Source organism: Candoia aspera, chromosome 2 (assembly GCF_035149785.1).
Source record: "Candoia aspera isolate rCanAsp1 chromosome 2, rCanAsp1.hap2, whole genome shotgun sequence".
NCBI lineage: Eukaryota > Metazoa > Chordata > Lepidosauria > Squamata > Boidae > Candoia > Candoia aspera.
The window spans coordinates 154365307-154392948 of record NC_086154.1 but is presented as its reverse complement, the minus strand read 5'-3'; the positions used below and the strand labels follow the sequence as shown (position 1 = coordinate 154392948).

Here is a 27642-nt window from a genome sequence, read left to right as displayed (position 1 = left end):
AATATTTATTGGAATATAATCCCACTAAATTTAGTGCAGTTTACTTCGGAGTAGATGCATAGAACTGCAGGTTAGTCCCTGAAAGGTTTTAAATGTGCAGTTTTTAGGTATCAAACAACCTCCCCCCTCCCATAAATGGACTCTACTTTATGAAAAATACATCTTACAAATAACTCTAGATGCTGAAAGTGTTAGAAAATTGTTAATTAGATGCCTTCATTTAGTTCTTACACTTTATAACATGAAATTTAATATAATTATAGTTGGATCTACGTTTTGACTTCAAGAATACTCCAGATTAGAACTATTGGGACCACATACCCATACTTCAGTGGGTAACAATTAGCCTCATAAGCATAATACTTTAGTAATAATACTATTTCCTTCTGACTAAACAGGATTACAGACTGGATTGCGAATTCATCCTTATCCCTCTTATTTAAAGAAAGTAAGTAACAAATGTGCGGCAAACAAGGTGATTATGATTAATCCTAATCCGCCTCCAACGCGTTCCTTGGCCGGCCACGCCCCCTTTTTCTGATTGGTTTAGTCGGCTTCATTTATTCTTCTCTCTTCTTCAAACTGGCAAATGAAGGAAAGAATTAAAAGAAGAAAAATATTGAAGGCAAGACTTAAAGTATAAGAGTTTGCTCATAAACGAGGGATGGGTGATGTTTAGGTGAGAGAGTAAAAGCAAAGTCTGTGCATATGAATAAGAAGAACAGAGAACTAGGAGTAAGTAAGCAAAACTCCAAGAAGTATGCTACCTTGTTATTAATTTTTCCTTTTCTTTTAGGGATATTGCTGTTTATTGGCCATGACTTTTGTGGAGACTGTGTTGCCCTCATCTGGAATCCTGGGGGGGTTCAACCACTTTCAGGACACACAATCTGAAATTTTTCAGGTGAGGAGTTGTGTGTGGGGAGCTTTGGCTGGCTGAAGGTGGCCTCTGGGTTGCTGCTTGGCTGTGCAGACTGATAAGAATTAAAAATTTCTGACAGGAGGGAAGGAGTTAATAAGTGTGGGTTCCGAGCTGGACCTCGGCTGTTACTTACCAAATCAAGGTTCCTTTGCAGAATAGGTGCGGCAAGGTACTGCTTTCTAAACCCCTGTGCAATATTTCAGGAGCTCCCCTAGCCGGATGGTGGAAAGTAAGTTGGAGGGATTCCCGGTCTTACTCCCGATATGGAGAAAATAGCAGAACAGAGTGTTCTGGGCACCATTTGTTGCTTCTGGAGGAAAGGCAGGATATCGTACTAATTAAATAGATGAGTAAATAAAGAGAGGTTGGTAATTTTGGAGTGCTTGTGTTTGTTCAACTAAAATGCAAAAAAACGTTTTTTTGTGTAGAACGTTTGCATGTTTGGAAAGTATTTCATGATGATAGCAGGTCTGTCTGGGAGAGATAACGGCATGGAGTTTTAGGGTGTTTTTCCCTTAAATTAAGAGATACACGCGTGCAGGCCTCGTAAGAGCCCACAAAACTAATCAGAGCTAAAGTCTAGTCAGTGGATATAATGCTTTTAAGAAAGAATTTCCCTGAGGTCTTCTGGAGGCCGTTGTTTATCAGAACTGTTGATATAATTCTGTGACTAACGTGAAAGGGGAAAAATAGCCCTTCTCCCACTCCCTGTATTTACTGTTTGCAGGACCCAATTCATGGTTAAGTGTTTTTAATCCAATGCAATGTTATGGGATTAAACCTCATGCTGATTGAACCGCAAACTAACTGCAGGAGCTGAGTTTAAGAGCTTGTAGTTCATGCACAGCTTCAGTGGTCTATGTAGTCTTAAATTGATGGTATATCGTAGCTTATTTTTAAAGTCAGTTTCTTCACATTTTATGATTAGAACATATTATATAGAGGGAGAGGAGACTTACTTATTCTATTTGCCCAAATTGTAAGCAAATATCACCTCTTTTTTGACTCTTCATTGTGGTGCATTTAAGGTTCTAGTAGGGAAGGAGAAGTCAGAGGAAAAAAATGTAGTTGCTGTGTAGCTAAAATGGCCAAACTCCAGCAGGAGCCAATGAGTTATAGTTGCTATACCTTAACTGAAGTGCTGTATTGTAAACTGCATGCATTTGGTTATGTTCTTGTATAGTAATCTTACTATTAATAATTTTTTTTAAATGTAGCTGGTTCATAGAGAAAAATATTAAATACTTATAAATTAATAGTTGAGTTATAAATCTGTTTTAGGACAAGTAGAATATGGTGCGTGTGTGCAGGTTTCATCTTCAGGCAGATCTTATTTTTTTTAAAAAATCGGAGATAAGGAATTCAAAAACTAGGGTGAACATTCATTTATTTATTTTCATTCCCACCATTATTATTTTTTTATAAATAACTCCTCTTTTCTCCACAACAACCACCACCCTGTGAGGTGGGTTGGGCTGAGAGAGTGGGACTGGCCCGAGGTCACCCAGCTGGCTTTCATGCCTAAGGCGGGACTAGAACTCACAATCTCCTGGTTTCTAGCCCGTTGCCTTAACCACTAGACCAAACTGGCATCCTTTTTTCAGTGGGAATCTGCCCCTCTGACCTGGAGGAACCTGAAACTCTAGCTCTCATAATTCTTAGATTTGTTTCTATGGCATCTTGCACCCTGCCCTTATAATTCTACTTATTAATAGTAGTCTCTCTAGTTCTGTGGACAGCTTCATTGCTTCTTACTGGAAAGGAACCCTGACATCCCTAGAGAAGTTGCAAGATTTCTTTTGGCTGCCATTGCTTCACACAGGAAGCTACTTCTTTAATTTTTGGGCCCCTGCTAATTGTTTTCTTCTTATTTACATGTTCTTTATGTTTTTTTAGTCCTCTTTGTATTTTACCAGTCATTGGCCCTAATAAGAGATATGTACATACATACTTGTTCAGCAGCTTAATATTTAGTATGTAAAGACTTTTATTCACAAAATCATTTTGTAGTCTTGTTAATTAGTTTTAACAGTTAGTTTCCCTAATATTATCTGCATTTACAACATAGTATCTATGCTTTTAAATTTCTCCTTTGTTTCTCATAACTGCATAAAATGGTAGTCAGGGACTGTGTTAAAGTTAAAAGGTCAGATGTTTTGTAGTTGCAGGTCAGAGTCTGAATAGGAGCAGCTGAGATGCTGTATCTATGTTATCAGATCCAGTTGTGAGGAACGAATGAAATAAGCTGCTGTAACACACAGATTGTGAACACTTTTATTGTAAGGATTAATTAAATACAGTACATTGATGTAATGCTCTTTGAAGAACAGATGCTGAATACTTGCCTCTGTCCTTGGAGGCTCACCTTGGAATTGTTCATAGCTGTCTCTTCAAAAGATGACGTTATGAAGGACAGAATATAGGGACCATGCAGCAGGGAAAGAAGGTGGTTTTTTTAGAAGAAAGCATTGTCAATCAAGATGGTTTTAGAAATGTAGCCCAAGTTTCTTTTCTACCATTCTAACCCCTAGACCTTGAAAGTCTAGAGTAGATTAATCATAGGGTGCTGTCCTAGAGCCAGACTCAAAAAGCCTCTTGAGTAGCAAATGCTTCTGTTGCCTGTTTCTGAGGGCCTGTGAGATAACTAGCTTTCTGCCTCTCCCAGCTGCAGGGCAGAAACTTGTGCAGCCTTGTGATAGTGGGCTCTTTATCTCTGCCTTAATGGCAGGCTCCAGCCTGTACTGGCTCTTCTGAAGCTCTTCCATCACAGCTTTTGTAACCTGCTTCTGTCTTTCATTTAGTGAAAGACACTGCGACAAATCTACAAGAGTCTGCTGTTTTTTTCCAGCTTCTAACTGCAGTTCACATCTGGAACTCAATTTATTTCATGGGCTGTTTACTTGCTTTCTAGTGGTGGAAGACAGAAGACTGCCCTGAAACTCCATCTCTGGAGTTCTCGGAGTCGAACCAACCTGAGGAGGTCCAGCAAGTCAAGCAGGAGCACGAGGAAGCCTATTGGGACCTTGACTTTCTCCTAAGAAATTTTTCTACCTCAGGGCAAAATGCTGGTCTTTCTCGAGTTGACCAAAAGGAACAGACCTCAGTGTCTGCTGTCTGTCAGCCAATGACCATTGAGGAAGTCAGAGAGAAACTCCCAGGAAACCTCAAGGTTCCGGAGGTTCCTGGTCCCTCAGGCCTGGAAGTCAAATTCCTGCCAGGAGAGAACTCTGTGAACTGTGCTCCAGTCCTACCCAGTTATTCCCAGGACATAATAGAGCCCAATAAGGGTCTAGTATTTTCCAACAATCAGTTGCCACAGTTCTTTGCCCAGGGAGATTGTGTGGCTCTTGCTGCAGCAGGGCAGCAGCCTGGGGACCCCAGACAAAGATCTCATGGGCAGTATTATCATTTAACTTGTGAAGCCTATGTACACCCAAGTCCTCCTTTGTTAGGCAAACATGCTTCTTACAATCAGCTTCCACCAGCTGCAGTGGCTTCCCAGCTGCCACACTGTGGTGTGCTGAATGGTTACCACCCTTTCTCCCATGGCCCATACCAAACCCGAGTTCAGATGTACCAGACAGATTCTGCTCTCCATGCTCTGCCGCTCCTTGGTTTCCGGAAACCACCTTCGCCTACCAGAGAAGCCACAGCCAGGCCTAAGAAGGGGCACAAACAGTGGCCCCGCAAGCGGCCTGCTAGTCACATCTGTAATCATCCCAGCTGTGGGAAGACATATACCAAGAGCTCCCACCTCAAGGCTCATCTTCGCACCCATACAGGTAAAAAGATTGATGTGAAGGGAGGCTGTAGGCAGCTGTGTGTTGGGTCTCAGGGCATTTTATCCTCTGGCTGGGGCTTTAGAAATGGTGTCAGCTGTCAAGTCTCCCTTCTGTGTCCAGCAGACATTTAAGTTGTGGGTGTTGCAGTGAATCGTGGCCCCCATACCCTGCGCTAGCGGGGAAGTGGGAAATCCAATTTTAGGCTGCTTATTTCCTCAACATTCTCTGCATGAATATTAGCTATGGAACTTAAAATAATGACCCTTTGGGTCCAGTGGTAGCACAAGGACATAGTGGTATTTTCTGTTTTACAGGAGAAAAACCGTATCACTGCACTTGGGAAGGTTGTGGTTGGAAATTTGCCCGCTCAGATGAGCTGACTCGCCATTATCGTAAACACACAGGACAACGCCCATTCAAGTGTCACCTCTGCCAGCGTGCTTTCTCCCGCTCAGACCACCTGTCTCTGCATTTGAAGAGACATGTGTGATGGATATGAAAATTTTGGACTGCAGTGGATCTTCTAACCCACAAGGAAACCTCAGTGGGACAGTGATTGTGGGGTGGGGGTGAGGATCTGCATGTTTCCATTTCCCACAAAGAAGGCACACCTGACCTTGTCCCTGGTAGTATTAGCCAAGAGAATGTAATGGAAACTAGTTACCGGGTTGGACTCCCACACTGAATGCTTTTGGAATCTCATCTGTTATTCTCTCCACCACCACTAAAAACTCACCTATATGGTACCCATATTTTGAAATCTAAATAGGGTACTTTGTGTCTTTTTCTTCCCTTCCTATCAAATAGCACTCAAGTTATTTCCAAGGCCACAGAACTATTTACTTCTAGGACATGGGAGAACCTTTTATATTTATTGTCCTTGCAGTAAAAAGAGATCACTGTTTTCCATACTCTAAAACATTCCCATAGGTGTGATCTGCTTTGGTTTAATGCCAGAAGTGTGAGGAAGGGGATCTAAGGCAGCAGTGAAGCCAAAGCAATTGGTCTAGTGCATTCTTGGATATATTTTCTGAATAAATGAAATCAGAATAAGGGCTAGACCCTATAGCTTCCAGTATTAAAATGAATGCTCTGAAGTGTTTTGTCATGTATTTTGTGAATGTTCTAAAGCTTCTTGGGCAGGTCCTGGAAATGGAGCTTTATATTCTATTAGGATCAAATGTTGAAGGAGCTGATGGGATAGTCCTCTTTCCCAGGCTGGCTATCCTAACGGGTGCAAAGGAGCTCCTTTATTGTATCTGCCATAGTTTCATAAGTGAAAAATAGGCATATCTTTATGTATTGAATTATTTCTCATTACTCAACTGCTTTTGTATCCAATTATGTCCCATTATTAAACTGAGCATAATGCAAAAGAGGACCCAGCTCTGCATTTTTAACAGTTGTGCTGAAGAGTGTAATTTCTCATGCAAGTTATACCTGCTGAAAGGCCTTATCCGTAACAGTTATTAAAAGGCCACGACTCAATGTCAAATGAGCATTTATTTCTGTTACTTTAATAGGGGGTTCACAATGCTAAGCCAAAATATGAGTTGCTTATTTCTGGCATAACATGTTATACAAACCTAGTCAGTGTGATTTCCATGGTTTATGGCTCAGTGTATTATGCAGACCCAGCCACTTGTGGTTTATTCAATAAACCATGCATAATAAACGATTGCCTGTTGTGCTACATGAACATAGCCAACGTACAGTTTCTCTTCCTGTCCCACTTATACAGTGTGAGAAGCAAGAGGCATTTGGGAAATTGCTGTGCAAAAGGCCTCAGCCTGTTACCTGAATGCTTAGATGTGGCCCCAAGATGACAATCATCTTTAAACCTGGCATTGTGAGAAGGAACAAAGATTGCTGCCTGTTCTGAACAGGCCTACGGCAAGAGAGTCTTATTCTTCATATCAAAGAAAAGCTATAGCTTTTTGTTTTTGTAAAGCGGGACAGGTATTACTAGCACTTTGAGGAAGCTGCAGTTGAGCCACTGATTTCCCCAACAACAGAATAACCACTGAAAGGCTATTTTTGGACACCTCTAAATACCTGCTGGTCTTGCCCGTCTTACCCTCTGTAGCAGCTGTGAGCCATTGCATTAATATCCTCACTGCTGGGTGCTCGGGCTGGGAGGATGAAGAAGGGAGGATTGGAAGGCTACCCCTGGCCATTGAGAAAGGAGAATGGACATTTTAGCGAGCACCCTGCCACCTCTCCTCTCTGGATCTGGTTTTGCAATGAGGGGAATCCAGGGTACTATGAGGGGGCACAGCCAATCTGTTTCTTCCCTCCTAAGAGTGATTTGGTGGTGTAAATGGTGCCAGGTTTTTTTTTGTGGGGGGTGAGAAATTCAAGGAGTCCCTTGGCATGTCACTGAGGTTCCCTTCAGTGCGAAATTGCTTATTGCCCAGCTCAGGAGGAAATGCTGCAAAGTTGTCACTGCAGTTCCCAGGCTTCCCTCCAAGGTAATAGGTGAGAAAGCCTAACAGATTTTGTGTACCTCAAGCCTGCCTTGGAGAATGCTAGGCTAAAAAGGGGAAGTTCAGCACTGAGTCCATGAAAATGGCTTACGGCTGTCTCACTCATGGGCTGCTGGACAGGAGATGGAAGAAATGTCCCTGGGAGCCAATGAAAAAGTTATTGCCAGTTCAGGCTGGCGCTGGGGTTAGAGGCATGTGGGAAACTGCCCCTAAGTTTGAGATACGTTGGAGGATAGAATAGCAATGGTTGGCGGTTGGTTGCCTAGCAACCTATTTCTATGTGATGGCAACTGGCCTAGGTGATGAATCTTAGAAGGCCTATTCGATTGGATGGCTTAGTGGTCATTAATTGATATCCTGATTAATCTTTCCTTGAGTGGCAGAAATCAGGTAAAGGACTCAATCCCTGCCCACCTCTACTGGCCATATGGTAATATGACATATATCTGGCCAGTTCTTCCAAACTGCATTCATGATTTTCCTAACATGTTTTTTATATATGCATTGGATCCGATACACACTGATTCTTGGGTGTCCTCTGATGGAGTGATTTACTACTTCTAAATACTTGAATAGCTTGATCTTCTATTTTCCAGGGTCTCCAGTCCATGCCTGAAAATGTATTGATTTTCTCTAAAAAAGAAATTGCCCAACTAAGGAATTGAGGAACATGGATATGGTGCTGGGCCAAAGCAACAAACTCAAGCAAAGAGGTCCTGGGTGTGTTCTAAAAACTTTCCATTTGCAGCCTGATTGTGAGAAAGAGCTAATTGCGAGCATGGGATTTGGTCAGGCCGTGGGAAGTAGGTTATAGAAAACAGGCACCTTCAGCATAGGGAATAAGGGGCAGTGAGGGTCAAACCAGATACCACAATATGTCTCCTGTGTGTGGAGGAATATCGATACTGCCACCAATAATGAAACCAGTTGGGGCTTGTCATGGAGTTAGAAGGGTGTAGATCCAGGTTTGTTTAATGGTTAACATTTTAGATTGGGATCAGAGAGACCCAATTCTCACGCAGTCATGGAATTGGCTGACTAAGCCAATAACTACCTTTCAACTCATCTTACTTTACTGAGGACAAAATGAGAGAAGTCCCATGTATACTGCCTAGAACTCCTGGAGAAAAGGCAGAATATAAATGTAATAAAAGTCTCTTTATTTTATTATTTATTTATTATTAAATTTGTCTACTGCCCATCTCTTGTATAAATGACTCTGGGAGGCTTACAGATAATTAAAATGACAATTACTAAAAACAATTCAATATAACTATAAAAATACATATAAATACAAAATACAACATTTCATATGGGAGATGAGATCTTCTCCTTGGCACCATCACGGTGCTAACCACCCCCATAGCTGTCCCTTCTCCCATCCCAAGCAAGATGACATAACCAAGTCTTCACTCCCTCCGGAAAGGCTGGGAGAGTGGGGGGCCTGTCTTATCCAGGGGGGAGCTTGTTCCAAAGGGCCATGGCAGAGAAGGCCCTCCTCCTGGACCCTGCCAATTGGCAGTCCCTCATGGACAAGGTCCGTAACATGCCCTCTCTGCCTGACCGGGTGGGACGGGTCGATGTAATGGGGGTGAAGCAGTTCCTCAGGTAACCTGGACTCATGCCATGTTCCCACACAGTCCGTTTAACCAAAGAAGCTTTTCTCCCACTACAAATTGTATCAGAAACATGGGAAGGGATGAAACATGGAGAAACATGATTTACATTATTCCCTTCTATATGGCATAATTTTAATTTGGTTGAGCCCCACCCTTGAAATCTGCTGTTATGTAAAGAAATTAGCTAAATATACATGGGCAAAAGATGCTGGCTTCTATCTTAACAGGACAAATAAAAAAATCAAACTCTATAGCTGAGTGAGTGTGAACAGTTTTAATTATAATCAGCTGTTTTCCTGAATTAGACAGGATGCATTTAACAACGTAGACATTTATTTATTTATTTGTCAAATTTGTCTCCTCCCATCTCCTCCCACCAGAGGGACTCTGGGCAGTTTACAACAAAATAATAAAAGAACAATAAATATATAATAAAATTACAATATAGAGGTGCATTATAAAACAATTTCACATAGCTTCTAAATATAAATAAAGTCCAGATGGCTGTGATCTCATTCAGTCCTTGCGTAGGAGGGGCACTTCAAAGCACTAGTCAACCCCAAGTATGACTATTCTCCTCCCCTCTCCAAGCCAGGTGGCAGAGCCAGGTCTTCAAATTCCTCCAGAAGGCTAGGAGTGATGGGGCTAACCCCACCTCTGAGGGCAAGATGTTCCAAAGGGTGGGCGCTACTGCAGAGAAGGCCCGCCTCCTGGACCCTGCCAGAAGGAATTATCTTACCCACGAGGTCTGCAGCATGCCCTCTCTGCATGATCAGGTGGGACGTAGCGGGGTTGATGTAGTGAGGAAGAGGCGGTCCCTCAGGTATATCTTAATATAAGAAAGGAAGAAACAAGTTCAGTTTTTAGGAAGTACAGCCTGATTTTATACAAGCCACTCGGGAAGGAAGTTAGTGGAGAGATACCTCAGCCTAAGGAGGAAATAGTGCTAAAACGTCTGTTCCATCACCACCCCAACATCATGCCTGCATCTATGGCTCAATGATCTAGAGCAGTGTTTCTCAACCTTGGCCATTTGAAGAAGTGTGGACTTCAGCTCCCAGAATTCCCCAGCCAGCATGGGGAATTCTGGGAGCTGAAGTCCACACATCAAGTGGCCAAGGTTGAGAAACTGTCATGAGTACTGATGGTGAGCAGGAGGGGGCCCCTATCCAGGGGGAAAAACGCATGCCTAGTTTGGAGGCTTTGAACTGTCCTTCAAAGAAACTCAGAGCAGACCCACCTTGAGTTTTGGGTATATCTGTGTGGGTTTCCCATGGTCCTTCGGTTTGGCAGGATTTTCTGTCTACTAGAGTAAGACAATAAAGACTAGAGACCAAATCACCATCTCACTGTGGTTTTTCTCTCTGAGATAGGACAGAAACACTGATCTAGAGACAGAAAAGATATTTAGAAAGGACCAGGAGTATCACTTCTGCAACCTCTTGGATTTACCATAATGCCATACATTCACTCCTCATCAAGTTTCTCCCCTACAAACTCAGGACCTTTGAAGATGAGAATGCTTGGCTGCAGGAATGGATCCATGAAGAACTTGCCTATGGTGAAGTCTGGCAGAAGCAATATGAGGCACTGTTAGGGCATCATGCCCAGCTCTGCTCCTTGCTACAGCCCAAGAGGTGAGGGGACTCTTCCAAGTCTTTCCTGGCAGGTGCTGATCCCTCAAAAAGCTGAAGAGAAAATGGGCACCCATGAAAATTATTTATACATGATACAGCCTGCTGTTTTCCTATTAGTCAGCAAAGAGGAACCCTTTGTTGATGGCTAGATTTTTAGCCATTTTTTGTAGACATCTTTCTCTTTGGTGGTTTAATAAAAAAAATAATGCAAGGGTTTGCAGGGGGTTAGCTGATAGAAAGTTGGCAAGGAGAATGCTACAGCTCAGTCTGTTGGCAAGCATAAGTGGAAGGGACCAAAATTTTAGGTAAGAAGGCCAGGATACTTCTGAGTAAGGTGCTTCTGGGATTAGATCCTTGGCATAAGAGATGGTGGGGATACTGTTCCCTTTTGTCCTCTGCAGTCTTAAACTCCTGAAGAAGAAAACTCAAGCATTGCAAGAAGAGCTGGAGGAAGCCCATGGAGTTCTGCAGGAGTGTCAGAACCGAAGCCGTCAACGCCAGCTGCACATCCACAAGCGAGTGAGCCCCTCTGGGGATGAATTTAAGAGCTCTGCATTCTCTCCTCATAGTCCTCAGCCTCCCATCCTTCCTCCTTTATCCTGCTGGGTTTTCTCTCTGGGTTGAGATAAGAGGATTGGTTTTGTGACATAGTCTTCTAAAAACCTTGGATAATTTGTGCTATGAGAGGAAGAAGCTGGTGTTAAAATGGCTCTGTAGACTGACGGGAACCAATGAGGGTCTTTTGTAATTGTTGTAATTGCTATTTCAAAATTCTCTTTTAGTCTTCATTTCTGGTACCAATGATACACCTACTCCTTCACATTTATGTATTCTAAAACAAGGTAGTTTTTTTTTAATGCACTGGAGTAAATTGATGATCATGATTTAGAGAAGAATCCATGCCAGTACATGGCTTCTCATTATTTTAACTGATATATAATATTTTGAAGAAATAAAAACAGTAACTTTAGAGATAGGCAACCTGGTGCTCCATAAATGTTTTGGACAACAGTTTCTACACTCCTTTTTCACCAACCATATGCCATCTCGCTGATGAGAAGTTCAAAACATGCCTTTGGTATGCCTGCTGTGGCAAATGCAATAGAGATTTGATTCTTTTAAAAGCTGAATTTTTAAGAATTGCAGACTAAGGAGATTCAGACCAGGAAAATGGTAGTAAGTCTTGCTTGAACTCATTAACGGCAAGCTCAGTTGCAGTCCCCATGTCTTCAGGATAGAGATAATAATATTGACTTTACTGTACACAAATTGCATAAAGCACGTTGGATATTCTAAAGTGCTGTATAATTTCTAAATGTTAATAGTGCTGATAAGAAAAGAATTACAACCCTAAAAGCTTGCTCAACAAGAAAACATTATCTGGGTAGTAGGGCTTAGATTGTTCAAATTCTTTGCTAAATTACAGGAAAAGGAAAATCAGAGAATGGCTGAGACAGTTAAAGAACTGGAACAAAAGGTGAGTGCTCGAGATATTTTTTTATTTTTGTTTTCTATCCCGCCTTTTATTATTTTTACAATAGGGCAGAGTTTTGCTGTAGAAAGTTGGGAGTCACTTTGTAGTAGTTTGTTTTGTATTTTCACACCTTTTTAGTTTTCTTCTTTTTCTTTGTAGGTTCTTTTGTTTCATCCTTTTTAGTTTTTATGTACATGTTGAAAAAAATTAATAAAGCTTTTAAACAGTGAGATCGGGCAGAGTTGAAGAGGATTGGTAAAGTTTTTGCCCTTATTCTAGACTTCAAGTAGTTACAGAATAAAGTGATTAAACGTTGGGTTGAGGTTACCACTTCATGCTGCAAGTACAATAAATCATGAAATATAAACTTGCAAAATAACACAGGAGAATCAGATAAAATAGATTGGCATTATAGGCATGCCAATTTTCATTAGCCAACTTTTGAATGTGTGGCACAACTTGCAACCTAAAATGCAAATTGGGCACTTGACTCCTGGTGACTCAATGGGTTAAAGCCATGTAGTTTTCTTAGCAACCTCATGGAAGTGGTTTGTTGTTATGTTTTTCAAAAATGTTTTTTTCAGTTTCCCAGCTCTGGGATTTCCTGTTGGTCTCCCATCCAACTGGCATTTGAAGATCCACTAAATTTGGCTAGTTGCTGCCACCTAGCTGTGATGATATATGTAGAATGGTGTGAAAAGCAGGGATAGGCATTGGAAGCCAGGAAAAATAAGTGGAGTGCTACAAATGGCTGCTCCATTTGGGGGGAAGATGGGAGGGGTAGAACCTTAGAAAACACTTTTTCACAATGCAAAACACCAGCTGCTAAATAAGAGACCAATTATAGCCTAGTAAGAATGGTGAGATCAACAAGTCAGCAATGCAAATCCTCTTGGATTTGGGGCAACGTTTACTTGGGATGGCAATTTCCAGCATGTAGTAAGTCTCATTATGTGAATAAAAGGACACCAATTCAGTGTTAAATATGTATTGGAGCTGTACTTAGATGGCCAAAGTTCTTTGGATATCACTTGTCTATCTAGTAGCATTATTCCAGTGTTCTCCACAGGTCAAGGATGTAATTATATAATTAATGGTGACTGCACATATAGGAATTGAATGCACTATAAGTCCAGTCTGGCTTCAAGGATAGCTCAAATCCGAAAATTTGCACTATCAAAAAAGCTAATGCAGTATTATAGGCAGTAAATTTATAAAGGTATGTTTAAATTTCCTGTCTTATGTAGGATCCATAAGACTGAAATTTTAGAAGTCTGGAAAATCTCCACCCACAGCAGCTCTCATTCTCCCAAACCATGTTAAGTTCACCACCTGGACACAGGCTGGCCTCCTCTGCTTCGTAGGGACCTTTTTCTGAAACAAATGGGGGGTGGGGTACGGGCATGAGAATGCAACAGGAACCCTCTTTGGTACTAGATAGTTCATTTGCTAATTATTCAAAAGGTGGAAGCCTCAGTAGAGGCAAAAGACATGGTGGTCAAGAGGGAATCTGCACTTGCCCTCTCTCTCTTTGGAGAGGACAGGCTGATCTATGCGAGACCAGATAAGAATTACTTTAGCCAATATTCTGCTTCCTACAATAGGAACCAGCCATTTGCCTCTGCGAGCCCACATAATGACATCATGGCTTCTTCCCAGCCATGAAAGCTTTGGATTCTTTTTGCAATCATTACTACAGGTCTTCAAGCAACAGCTGGAGGAGAAGTCCAACAAAGACACTCTGAAGATGCTGAGATCAGAAGGCAATGAGATGAAGGTAACTTTTAGATACCTTACCTATTTGTTATAAGGGCCCACTAGATTAGGAAACCAATACAATTAACGTAGGAATGACCACAGAATTTTACAGCAGAGTAATAGATATTGCGAGCATTTGCTTTGTAATCTTGTCTACTTATTTATTTAATAAATATATAAAAAATAAATATGAACTTATTTACTTAATCCAGTTCTGATGTTATGGGTAACTGTCCCTGGTAAGTCATAATTCTTATTTAGTTTCCTGACTCAGTTTTTAAATAAAAAATTGGCAACCCATAAAACAGTCATTTTTCACATCATATTTAATCAGAGAGACAGTTGTTCTGATTTCATCCTCACATCGTGTCTCAGAACTTCTCTTTCATAAGAGAAGATCCACTTTGTCATGCACGTGAACGCATTGTCAAGTGCATCATCTTTTTCATGTCAGGATCCTAGGCCAACATAAGTTTTGCAGGCAGGAGGAGTTATATGCTTCTGTATTCATTTATTGTGCCGCGTATGACAGCTGCCAGGTTCATTATGAGTTCGTAAGATTTATGACAAGAGGATTTTCATATACAGTAGGTTATTCAATTAATAGTGTTCTGTTCCTTTCTCATTCCCTACAACTAGATGCTGTAGCTGTTGGGTAGTAAATGGGAGGTCTGCTCATTCCTCCTCTGCTCTTTTTCAGGAAGTGGGGAAAAGCTGAACGGAGATATGACAGATCTCTGTATGTGTCCTCATGGGAGGGGAGAAAAGAATGAGCTTTCTTGAGCATGGAGGAGTCCCCTGAGCAGGGATGTGGTGCCCATAGTAGGTTGCCTTCTGCCCTTTAGGTCTCTATGACATCCACAAAATAATTCATGTGTTTTAGTTTTCAGTCTATGTAGGGCAGAGTTTTACAGAATAAAGCAACTGCAGCCAAGTTAAGAAAACTGTTCCCCAATGTAAAATAATGGAATATGTGCATACCAGGAGTATGTAAAGTTTGGAAGGAACACGTCTTTCTGATGAAGCTTTGAAGCAAAACTGCCAAGTGCAATTGCCCCCTGCTTCCAAGCACAGGAGAGGCTGCCCTGCCTTGCTGCCCTCCAAGAATGTGGCCCCTGTGCGTTTCCTCTGATCTGGGACTGCCAGTCAAGGAGGAGATGCTGCACCTCAGTGCTTTGTGAAGTAGGGTGATGCACTTAGGCAGACGACATTATGACTGAAAGTGCATTGTTGAGGTGGAGCACATTTGCTTTGCACACTGCAGTGTTTAGTAGGGCAATCTGAACTACTAGGGGAAAAAAAACCTATCCACAAATTTTCATTCGTGAAGAATGTGAATGCATTCTTGCTGTTCCTAGAATATAGTTTGTCACCAGCTTACTCACTTGTGGAAGGCAAAAAAGAACTTTTGAAACTAGAATTCCACAATTGTGTCCCAGCTTTGGGATAGAAATAATCAAGGATGCTCAGGATTAAGGGGTAGCTCATAGTTGTGGCCGGGTCTCTGCATCTGAAGGCTAGAAGTTCCTGCAACAATATTCTGTGTTTTTTTTTCACCAACACAGAGGCACTTGTCTGAATGGGAAGTCAAGTGGCAGACAAAGAATGACAGGAACAGGCAGGTAAACTCAGTTATGTTTCTGGGTTCAAAGGTCCTTTGTTTCTGATGGCAAACTAAAGTACCCTTGGGACTTTGGCTGAAAAATGAGAGTCAAGGCAGGGACTGATTTTCCATTGGGTCTCTATTATATAACAGTCACGTCTGTCAAAGTTCATAACCTGTATGTGTTAATCAGCTGGCAGGGTTATTGTTCAATAGTGTATCAGCTACTGCTTCCTGAATCCTTCCAGTTATAGTTTAATTGGAGAGAGATGTCATTGCTTAGAGGCAGCTTCTAAGGCTGAGAAGTACATTTATTCAGAATAAAAGTAGTGTGATGGAAAAATTGAATATAAGAATTAGAGACAAAGGCCCTGATAATGCATAATATTAATTTCCCACAAAGCTCAGCCAGATGATTCTGGGAAGTCCACACATATTAATATAATAGCCTCTTCCACTGCTTTTCCCCAGAAAGAGGCACTGGGTGGCCTACTGCATCCCATATTGGTACATTATACATCCATCAGAACTAGTTGCCAGTACCATCCCCATCCCCTATGAAGTTGTCTCAAGTTCATTCAAAGCAGTCCAAGTTTGTATCTATCACTACATCTTCTGAGGAAAAACACAGGAGAATTCCCTAGTCACTGCCCTTAAATTTGAAGCCATTAGTGGACAGCTAGGACCACTGAATGGAGCAGAGCTTAACACAGTGGCAGATGAGCACGGAAAAAGAATATTATCTTAAATAGCACTAATGAGCACGTTAGAGAAATATAGGTTACTGATCTTACACACTTAGCCCACCCAAGCATAAAGAATTATACACTTAGACAAAGTAGGTTCAGAAGTAAGTAAAAGGAGTCTTACTGATTTATTTGATCCAGTTACATCCATTTCAGTAGAAAAATGATAATTCTTTCTTTCCCTAAACTGAATTGACCCTCAGTCCTCATTGCTGCTGAAGGCTGCATGGAGAAAGGGGGAACCTCCTGAATTCTAGGCCCACTGAATGGCCCAAGAGAGATGGAAGGAGCTGCAGCTGCATGCTCCCTTCCCAGCTGGTGAAGGAGGAGGATGTGAGGAATGTGGGAGGGCCAGCAAACAGCTTCCCCCAGAAACACATACAGAATTTGCATCCTAGAGCAAATTCATCCACATGCTAATGACACATGCTGATTTGCTGGGACCTCCAACAAAATTGTCCTATATGAAGACTGTATGGCCGGCACCAGCTGCCAGCCTTGTCACTGAGGCTGACTACAGAAGGGCTTGACTGCTGGGGCAGCACAATCATGCTGGCAATGTTTTCTGTTGATTCAAGGATGGGTTGAACACACATGAACTTGGCCAGGAGAAAGATGGGAGGATAGAATATATTAGAGTAGGAAGGAAGAAGTTCACAAATGAAAAGGTAGGGCCCCAATGACAGTTTAATTCTTTTTTGGGGAGTGGGTAGGTGGGTTTTTTTTTACAATTTACCTCCTTGATTGACTCTCAGAAGACAGCCAGAGTTTCAGTTCACTCTTTTGTCTTATCCTGCAAACTGCCACTTTAAGTTGCTAATGCAACAGGGTGTACATCAAATATAAGCCACATTTTTCACTAGCTGGCTTGCAGAAAAGTCCTGTGTGTGAATTGCTCACAGGTAAAGACTTATTGCAGAATTGCCACAGCTCTTTGCTTCCCTTTTATGGAAGGTCCTATACCATTGTCATCCTCTTACGTTTTTTTCTCTTAGTGGAGAAAATCTGGTGTTTTAGGACAGAAGAAGAATGTAGTCTAAATAGAGAGGAATCCCACTACTGCTGCTCTTTTTTGAAGGAGGGGTGTGATTGGTGTAGAGCATACTGTCCTCGACAAGTCAGCTAGGTCCTTCTGAATGAAGAGCTGCCAATTCATCTATCAAAAAGCTTAGGGAATTTTTTTTTTAAAAAAAAGTTATTTGGTGAGAAAAAAGGTGGACGGATTGGTGGAAACAGTGGAAATCTTCCTACTGTTTCCTCCAGTTCTGTGAATGGGACAGAATGATTGCATCATTAAAATGTCACTGTCAGTCTTCAAGTATCTGAAGGGTTGTCAGACAGAAGAGAGAGTGGGCTTATTCTCTGTTGCCCTAGAGGACAGGACCAGGACCAGAGGGAAGGAGGTTCAGGCTTGACATACGAGGACCTTCCTGACTGTGTGGTCTCTCAGTCAGTGGAATAGGCTGCCCCATGATGTGGCTGAGTTCTTCTTTACCAGAGGTCTTTAAGCAGAGGCTGGGTGATCATCTCTCAGACATCTCTAATGGATCCTGCACTGGGCAGAGAGTTGGGCTAGATGATTTCTCAAGTCCCTTCCAACTCAAAGATTCTATGATTCTCAAAGCAAAATACCACCTAAATGAAAGAATAATAGACCATAAATATGTTAATATGATTTTAAAACCTACACTTTTCAGTTCCATTTTAGCAAGCTGGTAAGTGGCTAGATAAGTATTTTAGTATTATTTTAGTATTTTAGTGTGTGTGTGTATGTATGTGTATGTATGTGTGTGTGTTTATGTATGTATATATGTATATAAGCACTAAAGAAGTACAATCCAACAAGACTGTGTGCGAAGCAACTGCAATTCTCCTTGTAGCTTCTAGAAGAGTAATTATATATTAATGCTATGAGTTTTTAGCATGGAAGCACCTCCAAGGCCAGACCCTCAAAGTATGTGAGGTTGACATCTAATTTTTTTCTACATGGAACTAGAATAAAAGTCTTCTGTGTTTTGGTATTTCAGAAACAGCAGCACATTGAGAAACTGAGCACAGTAATCCAAGGGCTGTCTCTGAAGAGCCAGGTATGACTCACCTTAGGCCCAAACTCTGTGGCCTGAAACAGAGATGTCACATATATCAGGCTAACAGAATCTAGGCAGGATCAAAGAGAATCACAAAGTGAAAACTGAATTTGCACTGAAACAAATGAGGCATCTCCACTGCAAATCTACTTTCACAGTTCATTTAGACGGACTGGTACAGCTAACTATTCAAACACTGATTCAGAAGGCTGCTTGCCTTTTTTAAACCAACAAGAATACTTCTGTTTAATTAAGTAAATCAATGTTCTTCCTTTCCCTCTATTTTAAACCAGAATCAGTTTTTAAAATATTGAAACATTGCTTGGGGAAATTAGGAATTAGGTTAATTACACTGTATACCGCAGCTTGCACTGCAAACAAAGAGAACAGGTTTTCCTTGAGTTGAACTAAGAAAAACGATATATATCTGACCCAAATGCAGTGACTACTCATCTACAGCTGGTGGACTGCTAACATTATGCAGTGGATAGATTTCGACTATCTGGCATGATGCATGGGGCTAAATCCAGTTAGAAGTTTTTTTTTTCTAATTTGACAGAAGGCATTCTGCAGCTACTCCACCTTTCCCTTTTTAATTTGTGGAAATGAAGTAACTGGAAAATATAGGAAAGTTACAAATGGAAAGCATCATCATCTGGGCTCCTTATAAAAATCCATGAATAAGCCAAGCGACTGCACAGAGAGAACTGAGTTGGACAAATTTTGCAAAAAAAGAAAAAAAGGACTGCTATGGACTCCCCCTACCTTCCTACCCCAAATCACTTTCTTTCTTCCCTGAAGCTATTTATTATTTTCAACAAACTTTCTGCAAAAAACATCTTTAGGGCAAATAAAGGTGATCTCCATTAGGAGCTTGCCTCAGACTGAGGTCTCATGGTTGCTTTACCTTCGAAGTAGCCGGGTTCAGCATAACTGTAAGAAACACGGATATGCAACATGTAGTTTTGCTCTTCGTAGGTCTAGACTGCTAATTAGCTGCCACATCAATCTAAGTGTTGAAATAGTAGATACAAATTGAATGATTATTATGAAAATTGTGTCTGCCAAATTCCTAGAAAAATCCTCTTCCACTTTTGACTTCAGACTTAGATGGTCTTCAGTTAGAATTAGATGGCATATATTGCCACCCAGTGCAAACTATTAAGGATTAGGCATCTTCAAATTAACCTCTCTTCCCGCCACCTGCCAACTCAAGTTTGTGGCTTCCAGGAGAGTCTGAAGTGTAGTTGAACTAGGGTAAGGATAATGGAAAATTAAAGATTTTAAAAAATGAAAGCCTGAGGCACTGCTGTTTTCTTTCTGAATCAATGAAGGAGCTGCAGCGAAGCATCACCTTCTTGGAAGACAATGTGGTGGAAGCTCAACAGGAAATAGCACTGTAAGGATGACCTAATCAAATCCTCTTACGGTAGTTGGTTATGAAGATCAGCTAGTTTGCTGAGCATCAGAGACTTAGGCCAAATCTTGGCCAAAAACAGGATGGTCACAATTTCCTGGACTCAGCAGCTCATCTGTAAAATGGCAATAGTATGCGTTTGAGGGTATCTGAATGAATGGGCCTTGGGAACATAGGCTAGAAACCAATAAATAAAAACAGACAGATAATCCCATAAGTGTTTTAGATTTAACGTATGTTCTCATTGAAAATGTCCTATGTTGGAATTAGTACTGGAGTTTGCTACATCTGGCAGTGGAATTACATTTATCTGCAGGAAACATCATGTGTCTGTGTGCATGAGAGAGATGTTTTTTTTGGAGACACATCAAGCTCAGATTAATCTGCAGTTTAAAAGGCCCAGGGGGCAAGGTCCCATTTTCCTTCTGGGTCAAGCAAGATTAGGGAGAAAGTACTAACAACAGGGTTGCAGGTCACCATTCTGCCCAAAGTTGCATTCTCTCCTGCTCTGCTAGGCTTCAGTTATGTGCAGGGAAAAGATAGTCTCCCCCTTTTACTACTGTGTTCTCTTTTAGTTTCCAGAAAGATGCACTGTCTGGAGAAATGGAGACCCCAGCAAGGGGCTTTCTTTGGGAGGAACAAGTGTGTGACCAGATGGTATGAAGTGGTTGGGGTGGTTGCAATTGTCCTTAGTGCCACCCTCTTCTGAACCCCATATTCTGGATGAGTTGGCCAATGCTCTCTCCAACTGGCCCCCTACCTTAGGATCCTTTGGTCTTTCTTTCCCTCTGGCCAGTCATGATGAGGGGGGTTGTGATGCTGCCATTCTACTTGTTTTTAAAAAATGGTGGCACAGGGCCATGGTGCCCTGATTTCGAGAGGGAAGAGCCAGTGGGCTAAGGCAAGAGTCTGCACCAACAGGAACCCTGAAGCTGACGTGCACATTACAAACAGGCTTTGCAATCATTTTAAGTATGTTGGAGCAGACCTGGAAGCCGGTACTTATCCACAAGACAGGCAACGGCATTTGATCACACAGGTGCAGAGCCAGCCCAGGACAGCTGCCAACCCTACCTCTGGAGGGGCCCTCACCTTTGCCAAATTTTTTTCTGTTTGACTCTTACTTCCTAAAGGGGAAAGAAACTGTCAAAGGAAACTCTTTTTTGCACTCCACTATGCCCTTAACTTTGAAATAGACTACACACCGCTTATGCTTGGTGGAGCTCTTGTATCTCACTGCTTGTTTTTCCTATTCCCCTCAGAAAAGACTTCCATGTCTGGAACTATGCAGAATTCATTCCAAAGGGCACTTCCCATCCATGTAAGTAACCAAGGGACTACCAGAGAGATGATATGCGGGTATTGTAAGATAGGCAGACACAAAGCAGAAGAGTTGGAGATTGGGGGATAGAAGAGAAGGAAAGGGCGTTGGCTGTATTCACACACCATGCTTAACCAGGTCAGTTGAAGACCCAAAGCTGAATTGCATGATGTGAAAATCTTGCTTAATTTAAACCTTGTTTTTCCCCCTATACTGTATTAGGTATTTTCTGTACTGTAGCTTTAAGCTGCTTATCTCCCATGAATAAACTACATGGACATAAAGCTGGTTTAAGAAATCCCATTCTGGATTTCAGCCCCTCCCACTGCTTTGGTGATGGTTGTGGCCTGTTGTTCTGGCTCGTTTACTCTGATTGGTGGACCCCCCCTTTTTAACCCCCCCCAAACTGTTTAAAAAGGGGAAAAAAAGACAATACCACTGCGTTACCATTTTTTCTATCCTTGGGCTATAATTTAGAAGAGGAAAGTGATGGCATTATTCCACTATTGAATCAGTGACTCAGAAAAAAAAAGGACAGATCCACCTTTTCACTGTTCCACCAGGAACAATCAACTGTATTGGATCCTGTTTTTGTGTCACTGCTTATACACCATTCCTTACCTCTTTTGTGCAGATCTTTCCCATGTCCAACTCTCCAGGCTACCTGGAGGCTGCTGTGGGCCTTGGCCAAGGTCCTGCTTCTGATCCTGCTGTTGGTTCTGGCTTTCTGCTTCTTCTATGGCTGGTTCTCCAGGCAACCATGCTTGCAGTTGCACTCAACTCCCCTGCTCTACATCCAGTCGAAGAGGTGGTTCCCCCCATTAGCTTCGTGAAGGCACTTATGTAACTATCATTAATGACCTTTAATAAAACTGAGTAACAGTCACAGCAAACCTCTCTGTTTACCTGAAGTTGGAACCAGACATGACATTTACTGCGCAATTTTTCTTCGCACGTTTTTTTCATTTGCAACAGCCAGACAAGAGTACTGATCTCAGTTTGGAACCAAAACATTATTATTATTATTTTTGTTGTTATCTACAATTCGATTCACAGTCAAAGACTGGTGAAAACTTAGTAATTCAAGTCCTAACCAAGGACCTAAGAATGATTGAGGTACTGTCTTAAGGATGCAGTTCCAAGCAGAGAATTTTTTTTTGTAACCTTAGGGTGTTTGATAAATTTAAAATGTCCAAATATCAAGGGAGTCCTTTAGGTATTGCTCCAAGGGCTCCAATCACAATTGGTATTACAGAGGATTTCTTTTTCCGTAAGCGTTCAACTTCAATCTGCAAGTCCCGGTTTTTCGTAATTTTTTCGGATTGTTTTTCCTCAATCCTAGCAACACCCAATATAGCAATATCAGTGAGCCCAACTTTCTCCTTTTATTATTCAAATTTCTATCACCGCCCATCTCCCCCACAACAGGGGGACTCAATGGCTGTTAGATCAGGCACATATGTTGTTGGCAAACAGGTTATGGGTTTGTAATTGCCAGGCTCATTTCCCTTCTCCTTGTCCTTCTGAATTAGGAATGTCCTTCCAGTGGTTAACCATCCTTCATTTTCTGGTGCTTCCAAAACTCTTCATCTGGACTGCCAATCAAAAGCATAGATGTGTTAGTGATTTTAGGCAGAATCTATGGAATTCATCTGGTCCAGGAGCATTCCAGTTTTTGACCTTTGATTGTTTTCATACTATTTCCTCAGTTATCCTAATGTCTTCCATGCTGGGTTCTTCCTCTTCCTCTTATTATTATTATTATGCTACCTTACAGTATTGAATATTTATTTTCTATCCCACCTTTAGTATTTTTATAAATAACTCAAGGTGACGAACATACCAAATACTCCTTCCTCCTCCTATTTTCCCCACAACAACAACCCTGTGAGGTGGGTTGGGCTGAGAAAGTGTGACTGGCCCAAGGTCACCCAGCCGGCTTTCATGCCTCAGGCTGGACTAGAACTCACAGCCTCCTGGTTTCCAGCCCAGCACCTTAACCACTAGATCAAACTGGCTCTTACATACTGTATATAAGAATATCTTATATATATAAGAATATAGAGAAGAGGAAAGGAAAAGTGGATATTCTATCAATATTAGTTACAGTTTAGAATATTAATGTTACAAGCATTATGATTATTTGGCTTTTTCATTTAAAATTAAATATAGCATTGAAAATGAGATGGAAGAGCATATATCAAGATATTCGTAATATGTAATATTCATAATATGTAATATTCATATATGTAATATACAAATATACAAGGGACGCGGTGGCGCTGCGGGTTAAACCGCTGAGCTGTCGATCGGAAGGTCGGCGGTTCGAAACCGCGCTGCGGGGTGAGCTCCCGTTGCTCGTCCCAGCTTCTGCACACCAAGCAGTTCGAAAACATGCAAATGTGAGTAGATTAATTGGTACCGCTTCGGCGGGAAGGTAACGGCATTCCGAGTCGTCATGCTGGCCACATGACCCGGAAGTGTCTATGACAACGCCGGCTCCAAGGCTTTGAAACGGAGATGAGCACCGCCCCCTAGAGTCGGACACGACTGGACTTTACGTCAAGGGAAACCTTTACCTTTACCTTAATATACAAATATGTAATATACAAATATTACATATTACGAATACCTTGATATACCGTATGCTCTTTGTATATGTAATATCTAATAAACGTTTCAGTCTTCAGCTAAATTACTTGATACTGAAATTTCTTTAGAACCTTGTAGAATTTTTTTGTTTAATTCTAGTGTCATGAGTGCCGTTGAGCTGAAGTCATCAGCGCAATGGCACACATGACAATAGCAAGGAAACAGGAGAAGGGGCTCAAGATAAGTAGCCATCAACTCACAACGACTAACGGCCAACAGACAATAACTAAACGGATCACGGAGCACACCCAAGCCATCAGCGCCAATACAACGGAGATTGCCCAGCTGACAGCAATCACCGGATGAATAGAAAACCCGATGATGGGCGATCCCGGAACGCCAGCGGGGCCTCACAACCCCTCACCCACCGGCAGGGCAACGTATTGGACAAAGGGGGGTGACGTGACCGCGAGTGAGGGGGCGCTGACCGGCGCGGGGTATTTAAACCCCGCACCGGCGCGCTCCTGTCACTCTCAGCTTTTTTCTTCCGACGCTGTAACTGCGCTGTGAATAAATCAGAGCCTGATTCATCGAACCAGTGTCTGAGCCTTATTCAGAGGCAGGCAGCGCATGACATAAAGCTGAGAGTCATAAACTCAGCCTCGCCGAGCCCCACCGGATGACAACGAGCCGCGGGAGGAATAGACGGCGAGAAGACCAGCAAGATGAAGCTGGAGCGACGCGGGCAAGAAGGGCGAGCCGCACGGCAAGAGACAGAGGAGGACCGACCAAGGCCAGAGGCACCGCGGACTCCCGGAGCCATGGACGCCCACCCCACCCGACCCGAGCCTCAGCTCCAACCCCAAGGGGAGATGGCGACGGAGGCAACCCGACCGCGGGAGGAAGCAACATGCCTTCCAAAACCAGCGGAGGACCCCGCGCCCCACATCGCACCCCAGCAACGGGCGTGGAGCGACAGCCCAACGGCGGTCAACACGGAGGAGGACGATGGAGACACCCAGCAGACGACGGAGGAAGCGGACCAGCGGCAGAGGGAGGATGAACCCCGCCGGCAACCCACCCCCGCCAACGCACCGACGGAACTGGCCCCAGCGGCGGCGCGGGCCGTGGACGAGGAGGCACGAGCTGAACTCGCGGCCATGCGGGCCCAACTGACGGAACTCCGGACCATGCTCCAGTCGCTTATGCCCCCCGCGCCACCCAACGACGTCCCCGCACAGGCCCACACCCCGAGCGAAGCACCGAACCCCCACGGGCCAGCGGAGGGTCAGCAGACGGCCCAGGCGGACGACACCACAGGCCGGGAAGCGAGAGGCAGGGCCGCGCAAAACGCCCGGGCCCCAAAGGACTTCCCCATCTTCTTCGATGGGAACCCCACGAAACTCTCGTTCTTCGTAACGAACGCCAGGGAGTTCATGGGGAGGCACGGACACTCCTACGACTCCGAAGCCGACAAGATCGCCGCCGTGGCGATCAAACTACAAGACAGGGCGGCGGACTGGTACGTCCAACTGTACGAGTCCAGCTCCCCCGCCCTCACCACCTTCCCTGCCTTCATCAATGAGATGAAAAACTACTTCGAAGACCCCTAGCCAAAGTAAGGGCGAAAAGCGCACTCCAAAGACTTAAACAGGGCACACGCACGGTCCCAGACTACGCCCTGGAGTTCAAAGCCCTCGCGGGGAAGGTCAGCGACTGGTCCGAGACCACCCTGCTGGAAATGTTCAAAAGGGGGCTCAATCGCGACGTTCTCCAATGGGCCCTCTACCGCGACGACCCAGAAACGCTACACGGGTGGATCCACCTCGCGGGGAAAGCCGAACACGCGCACCGCACCTTCCTCATGACAACCACGGAAGACACAAACTATGCCGGCAAAAAGGTACCCGCACCACACGTGGGGATGGCCGGCCCCATATACCCAAAAAAGAAATTCAATCGGGAGCCCTGCGGGAAGTGTGGCAAACTAGGGCACAAGATGGTGGATTGCTTCGCCAACCGACCGCCGACCAGTGCGCCTAAACCCACCCCGAAAATTAGCCCCAAACCACCCAACCTGGGGCTGCCCCCTCACCGCCGAATGACCGTGGCCACAGCGACACCAGAGGAAGGCTGGGACGCCTACTGGGGGGAAGAGGATAACGTAGACCCCGACCAGCCGGCGGGAAAAGCTCCCCGCCTGCCCTGAAACGCGTTGCGAGGCAGGCGGTGGGACAGCAGCGCGGACCACCTCGACGGAACGGCGAAAGCCCCGTAATAATGGCGGCAATCAAACTCTCTGGCGGCAACGGAGCCACCACGGCCGCGGCACTAGTGGACTCGGGGTGCTCAAAAAACCTCATCCACCCCGACCTAGTCGCCAAACTCGACCTCCGCTGCTTCCCCCTCCCCACGCCGCTGGCATTCCACCAGCTGGACGGCTCTACAGCGGGAGGGAAACCAGCCACGCTGCAAACCGAGCCGGTCACCCTGCAAATGGGCACTCACACCGAACGCACATCGTTCGTCGTCACTCACATCGGACGGCCCATTGCAGTCCTGGGGATGCCATGGCTCGCGACAAACAACCCGCGCATCAACTGGGAGACCCGCACCTTCACATTCGGCGACGGCGAGTATCGGGCACCAGTTCCAGCGGGCAGAACCAACCCCACTGTAGGATGAGCGGAGGCGACTACACAGGACAACGCCGCTACCACAGCAGACCTACCGGAACAATACGCCGACTTCTCCGAGGTCTTCGGAGAGGCAGAAGCTGACCAACTACCCCCCCACCGCAAGACGGATTGCCGGATCGACCTACTGCCCGACGTCCCCTTACCTAGACCAAAGATCTACTCGATGACCCCGAAGGAGATGGCAACCCTCCGGGAGTTCATCGATAAAAACCTAGACAGGGGATTCATAGAGCCAGCATGCTCACCGGTCGGAGTCCCCGTCTTATTCCGGGAGAAGAAAGACGGCACCCTACGGATCTGCACTGACTACCGGGGCCTAAACGCGGCTTCCCTGTCCAACAAATACCCCTTACCCCTGGTGAAGGACATGCTCGCCCACCTGTCCACGGGCAAAGTCTTTTCCAAACTGGACCTTCGCGAGGCGTACTATCGCATCCGAATCAGGGAGGGGGACGAATGGAAGACTGCGTTCAACTGCCCCCTAGGCGCCTTCCAGTACAAAGTGCTGCCCTTCGGACTCGCGGGGGCCCCTGGGGTGTTCATGCAGCTCATCAATGAGGTACTGCATGAACATCTGTTCAAAGGGGTCCTGGTCTACATCGACGACGTCCTTATTTACACAAAAACGCACGAGGAACATGTGACCCTAGTCAGGCAAGTCCTCGACAAGCTCAGAAGGGCGCAGCTCTATGCCAAGCCTACAAAGTGCGAGTTTCACAAAGCGCGCCTAGACTACCTGGGGTACCGAATCTCCGGGGACGGCATAGAAATGGACCCCGCAAAAGTCGAGGCGGTGCTAAACTGGGAGCGCCCCCGCAACAGGCGCCAACTCCAGAGCTTCCTCGGATTCGCGAATTTTTACAGGTCATTCGCCCGGGGGTTCGCAGAGACAGCCCTCCCCCTAACGGACCTCCTCAAAACCAAAGGGGTGGGGGACACCCGACGCGCCAAGAACCCGGGCACAGTGTTGAATTGGACTCCCGCGTGCCAGACCGCATTCAACAAGCTGAAAGCGCTGTTCACCACGGAGCCAATCCTCGCGCACCCGGACCCAGAACGGCCGTTCGTGGTCCAAGCCGACGCCTCAGACTTCTCCCTGGGGGCCATCCTGCTCCAAAAGGACCCCACAGGACTCCTGAAACCATGCGCCTACCTGTCAAGGAAGTTCTCCAAGACAGAAAGGCGATGGCACGTCTGGGAGAAAGAAGCCTTCGCGGTAAAATCGGCGCTAGAGACATGGCGACACCTACTCGAGGGAGCCACCCAACCATTCGAGGTCTGGACCGACCACCGGAACCTCGAGGCCCTACAAACGCCCAGACGCCTTAGCCCAAAACAGGTCCGATGGGCCCAATTCTTCAGCCGCTTTAATTTCCAGCTGAAGTTCATGCCGGGCAAAAAGAACTTCCTGGCCGACGCCCTCTCCCAACTGCCCCAAGACGAAGAGCCCGCCCCAGACACCATTGGGACGGTCCTATCCGCCTCGCAACTGGGGATGG

At 44.3% G+C, this 27642-nt stretch overlaps 2 protein-coding genes across 3 annotated transcripts; both read left to right on the top strand.

Annotated features, from left to right (window-relative positions):
- The first annotated feature begins 615 nt into the window (after nucleotides 1-615).
- On the top strand, nucleotides 616-6080 carry KLF1 (KLF transcription factor 1). The gene is made up of 3 exons (XM_063294401.1): nucleotides 616-904; nucleotides 3834-4704; nucleotides 5019-6080. The coding sequence occupies exons 1-3, from the start codon at nucleotides 818-820 to the stop codon at nucleotides 5192-5194; spliced, it is 1134 nt and encodes a 377-aa protein (XP_063150471.1). The 5' UTR covers nucleotides 616-817; the 3' UTR covers nucleotides 5195-6080.
- A 991-nt stretch (nucleotides 6081-7071) lies between these two features.
- Nucleotides 7072-20188, top strand: LOC134490985 (uncharacterized). 2 transcript variants are annotated; one of them, XM_063294399.1, is made up of 8 exons: nucleotides 7072-7910; nucleotides 10312-10446; nucleotides 10848-10965; nucleotides 11873-11923; nucleotides 13620-13697; nucleotides 15244-15300; nucleotides 18055-18114; nucleotides 20107-20188. In XM_063294399.1, exons 1-8 carry the CDS (start codon nucleotides 7861-7863, stop codon nucleotides 20179-20181), a joined length of 624 nt encoding a protein of 207 aa, XP_063150469.1. In that variant the 5' UTR covers nucleotides 7072-7860; the 3' UTR covers nucleotides 20182-20188. The 2 variants fall into 2 exon arrangements, with proteins under 2 accessions (XP_063150469.1, XP_063150470.1); XM_063294400.1 differs by lacking the exon at nucleotides 18055-18114.
- The last annotated feature ends 7454 nt before the right edge of the window (nucleotides 20189-27642 follow it).

Excerpts from the sequence above, each read along its gene's own strand:
- KLF1 (XM_063294401.1), top strand. The coding sequence starts at position 818 with ATGACTTTTGTGGAGACTGTGTTGCCCTCATCTGGAATCCTGGGGGGG. Across the intron at positions 905-3,833 it reads CACAATCTGAAATTTTTCAG|TGGTGGAAGACAGAAGACTG; the intron begins GTGAGGAGTTGT and ends CTTGCTTTCTAG. Across the intron at positions 4,705-5,018 it reads TCATCTTCGCACCCATACAG|GAGAAAAACCGTATCACTGC; the intron begins GTAAAAAGATTG and ends TCTGTTTTACAG.
- LOC134490985 (XM_063294399.1), top strand. The coding sequence starts at position 7,861 with ATGGATATGGTGCTGGGCCAAAGCAACAAACTCAAGCAAAGAGGTCCT. Across the intron at positions 11,924-13,619 it reads TTAAAGAACTGGAACAAAAG|GTCTTCAAGCAACAGCTGGA; the intron begins GTGAGTGCTCGA and ends TCATTACTACAG. Across the intron at positions 13,698-15,243 it reads CAGAAGGCAATGAGATGAAG|AGGCACTTGTCTGAATGGGA; the intron begins GTAACTTTTAGA and ends TCACCAACACAG.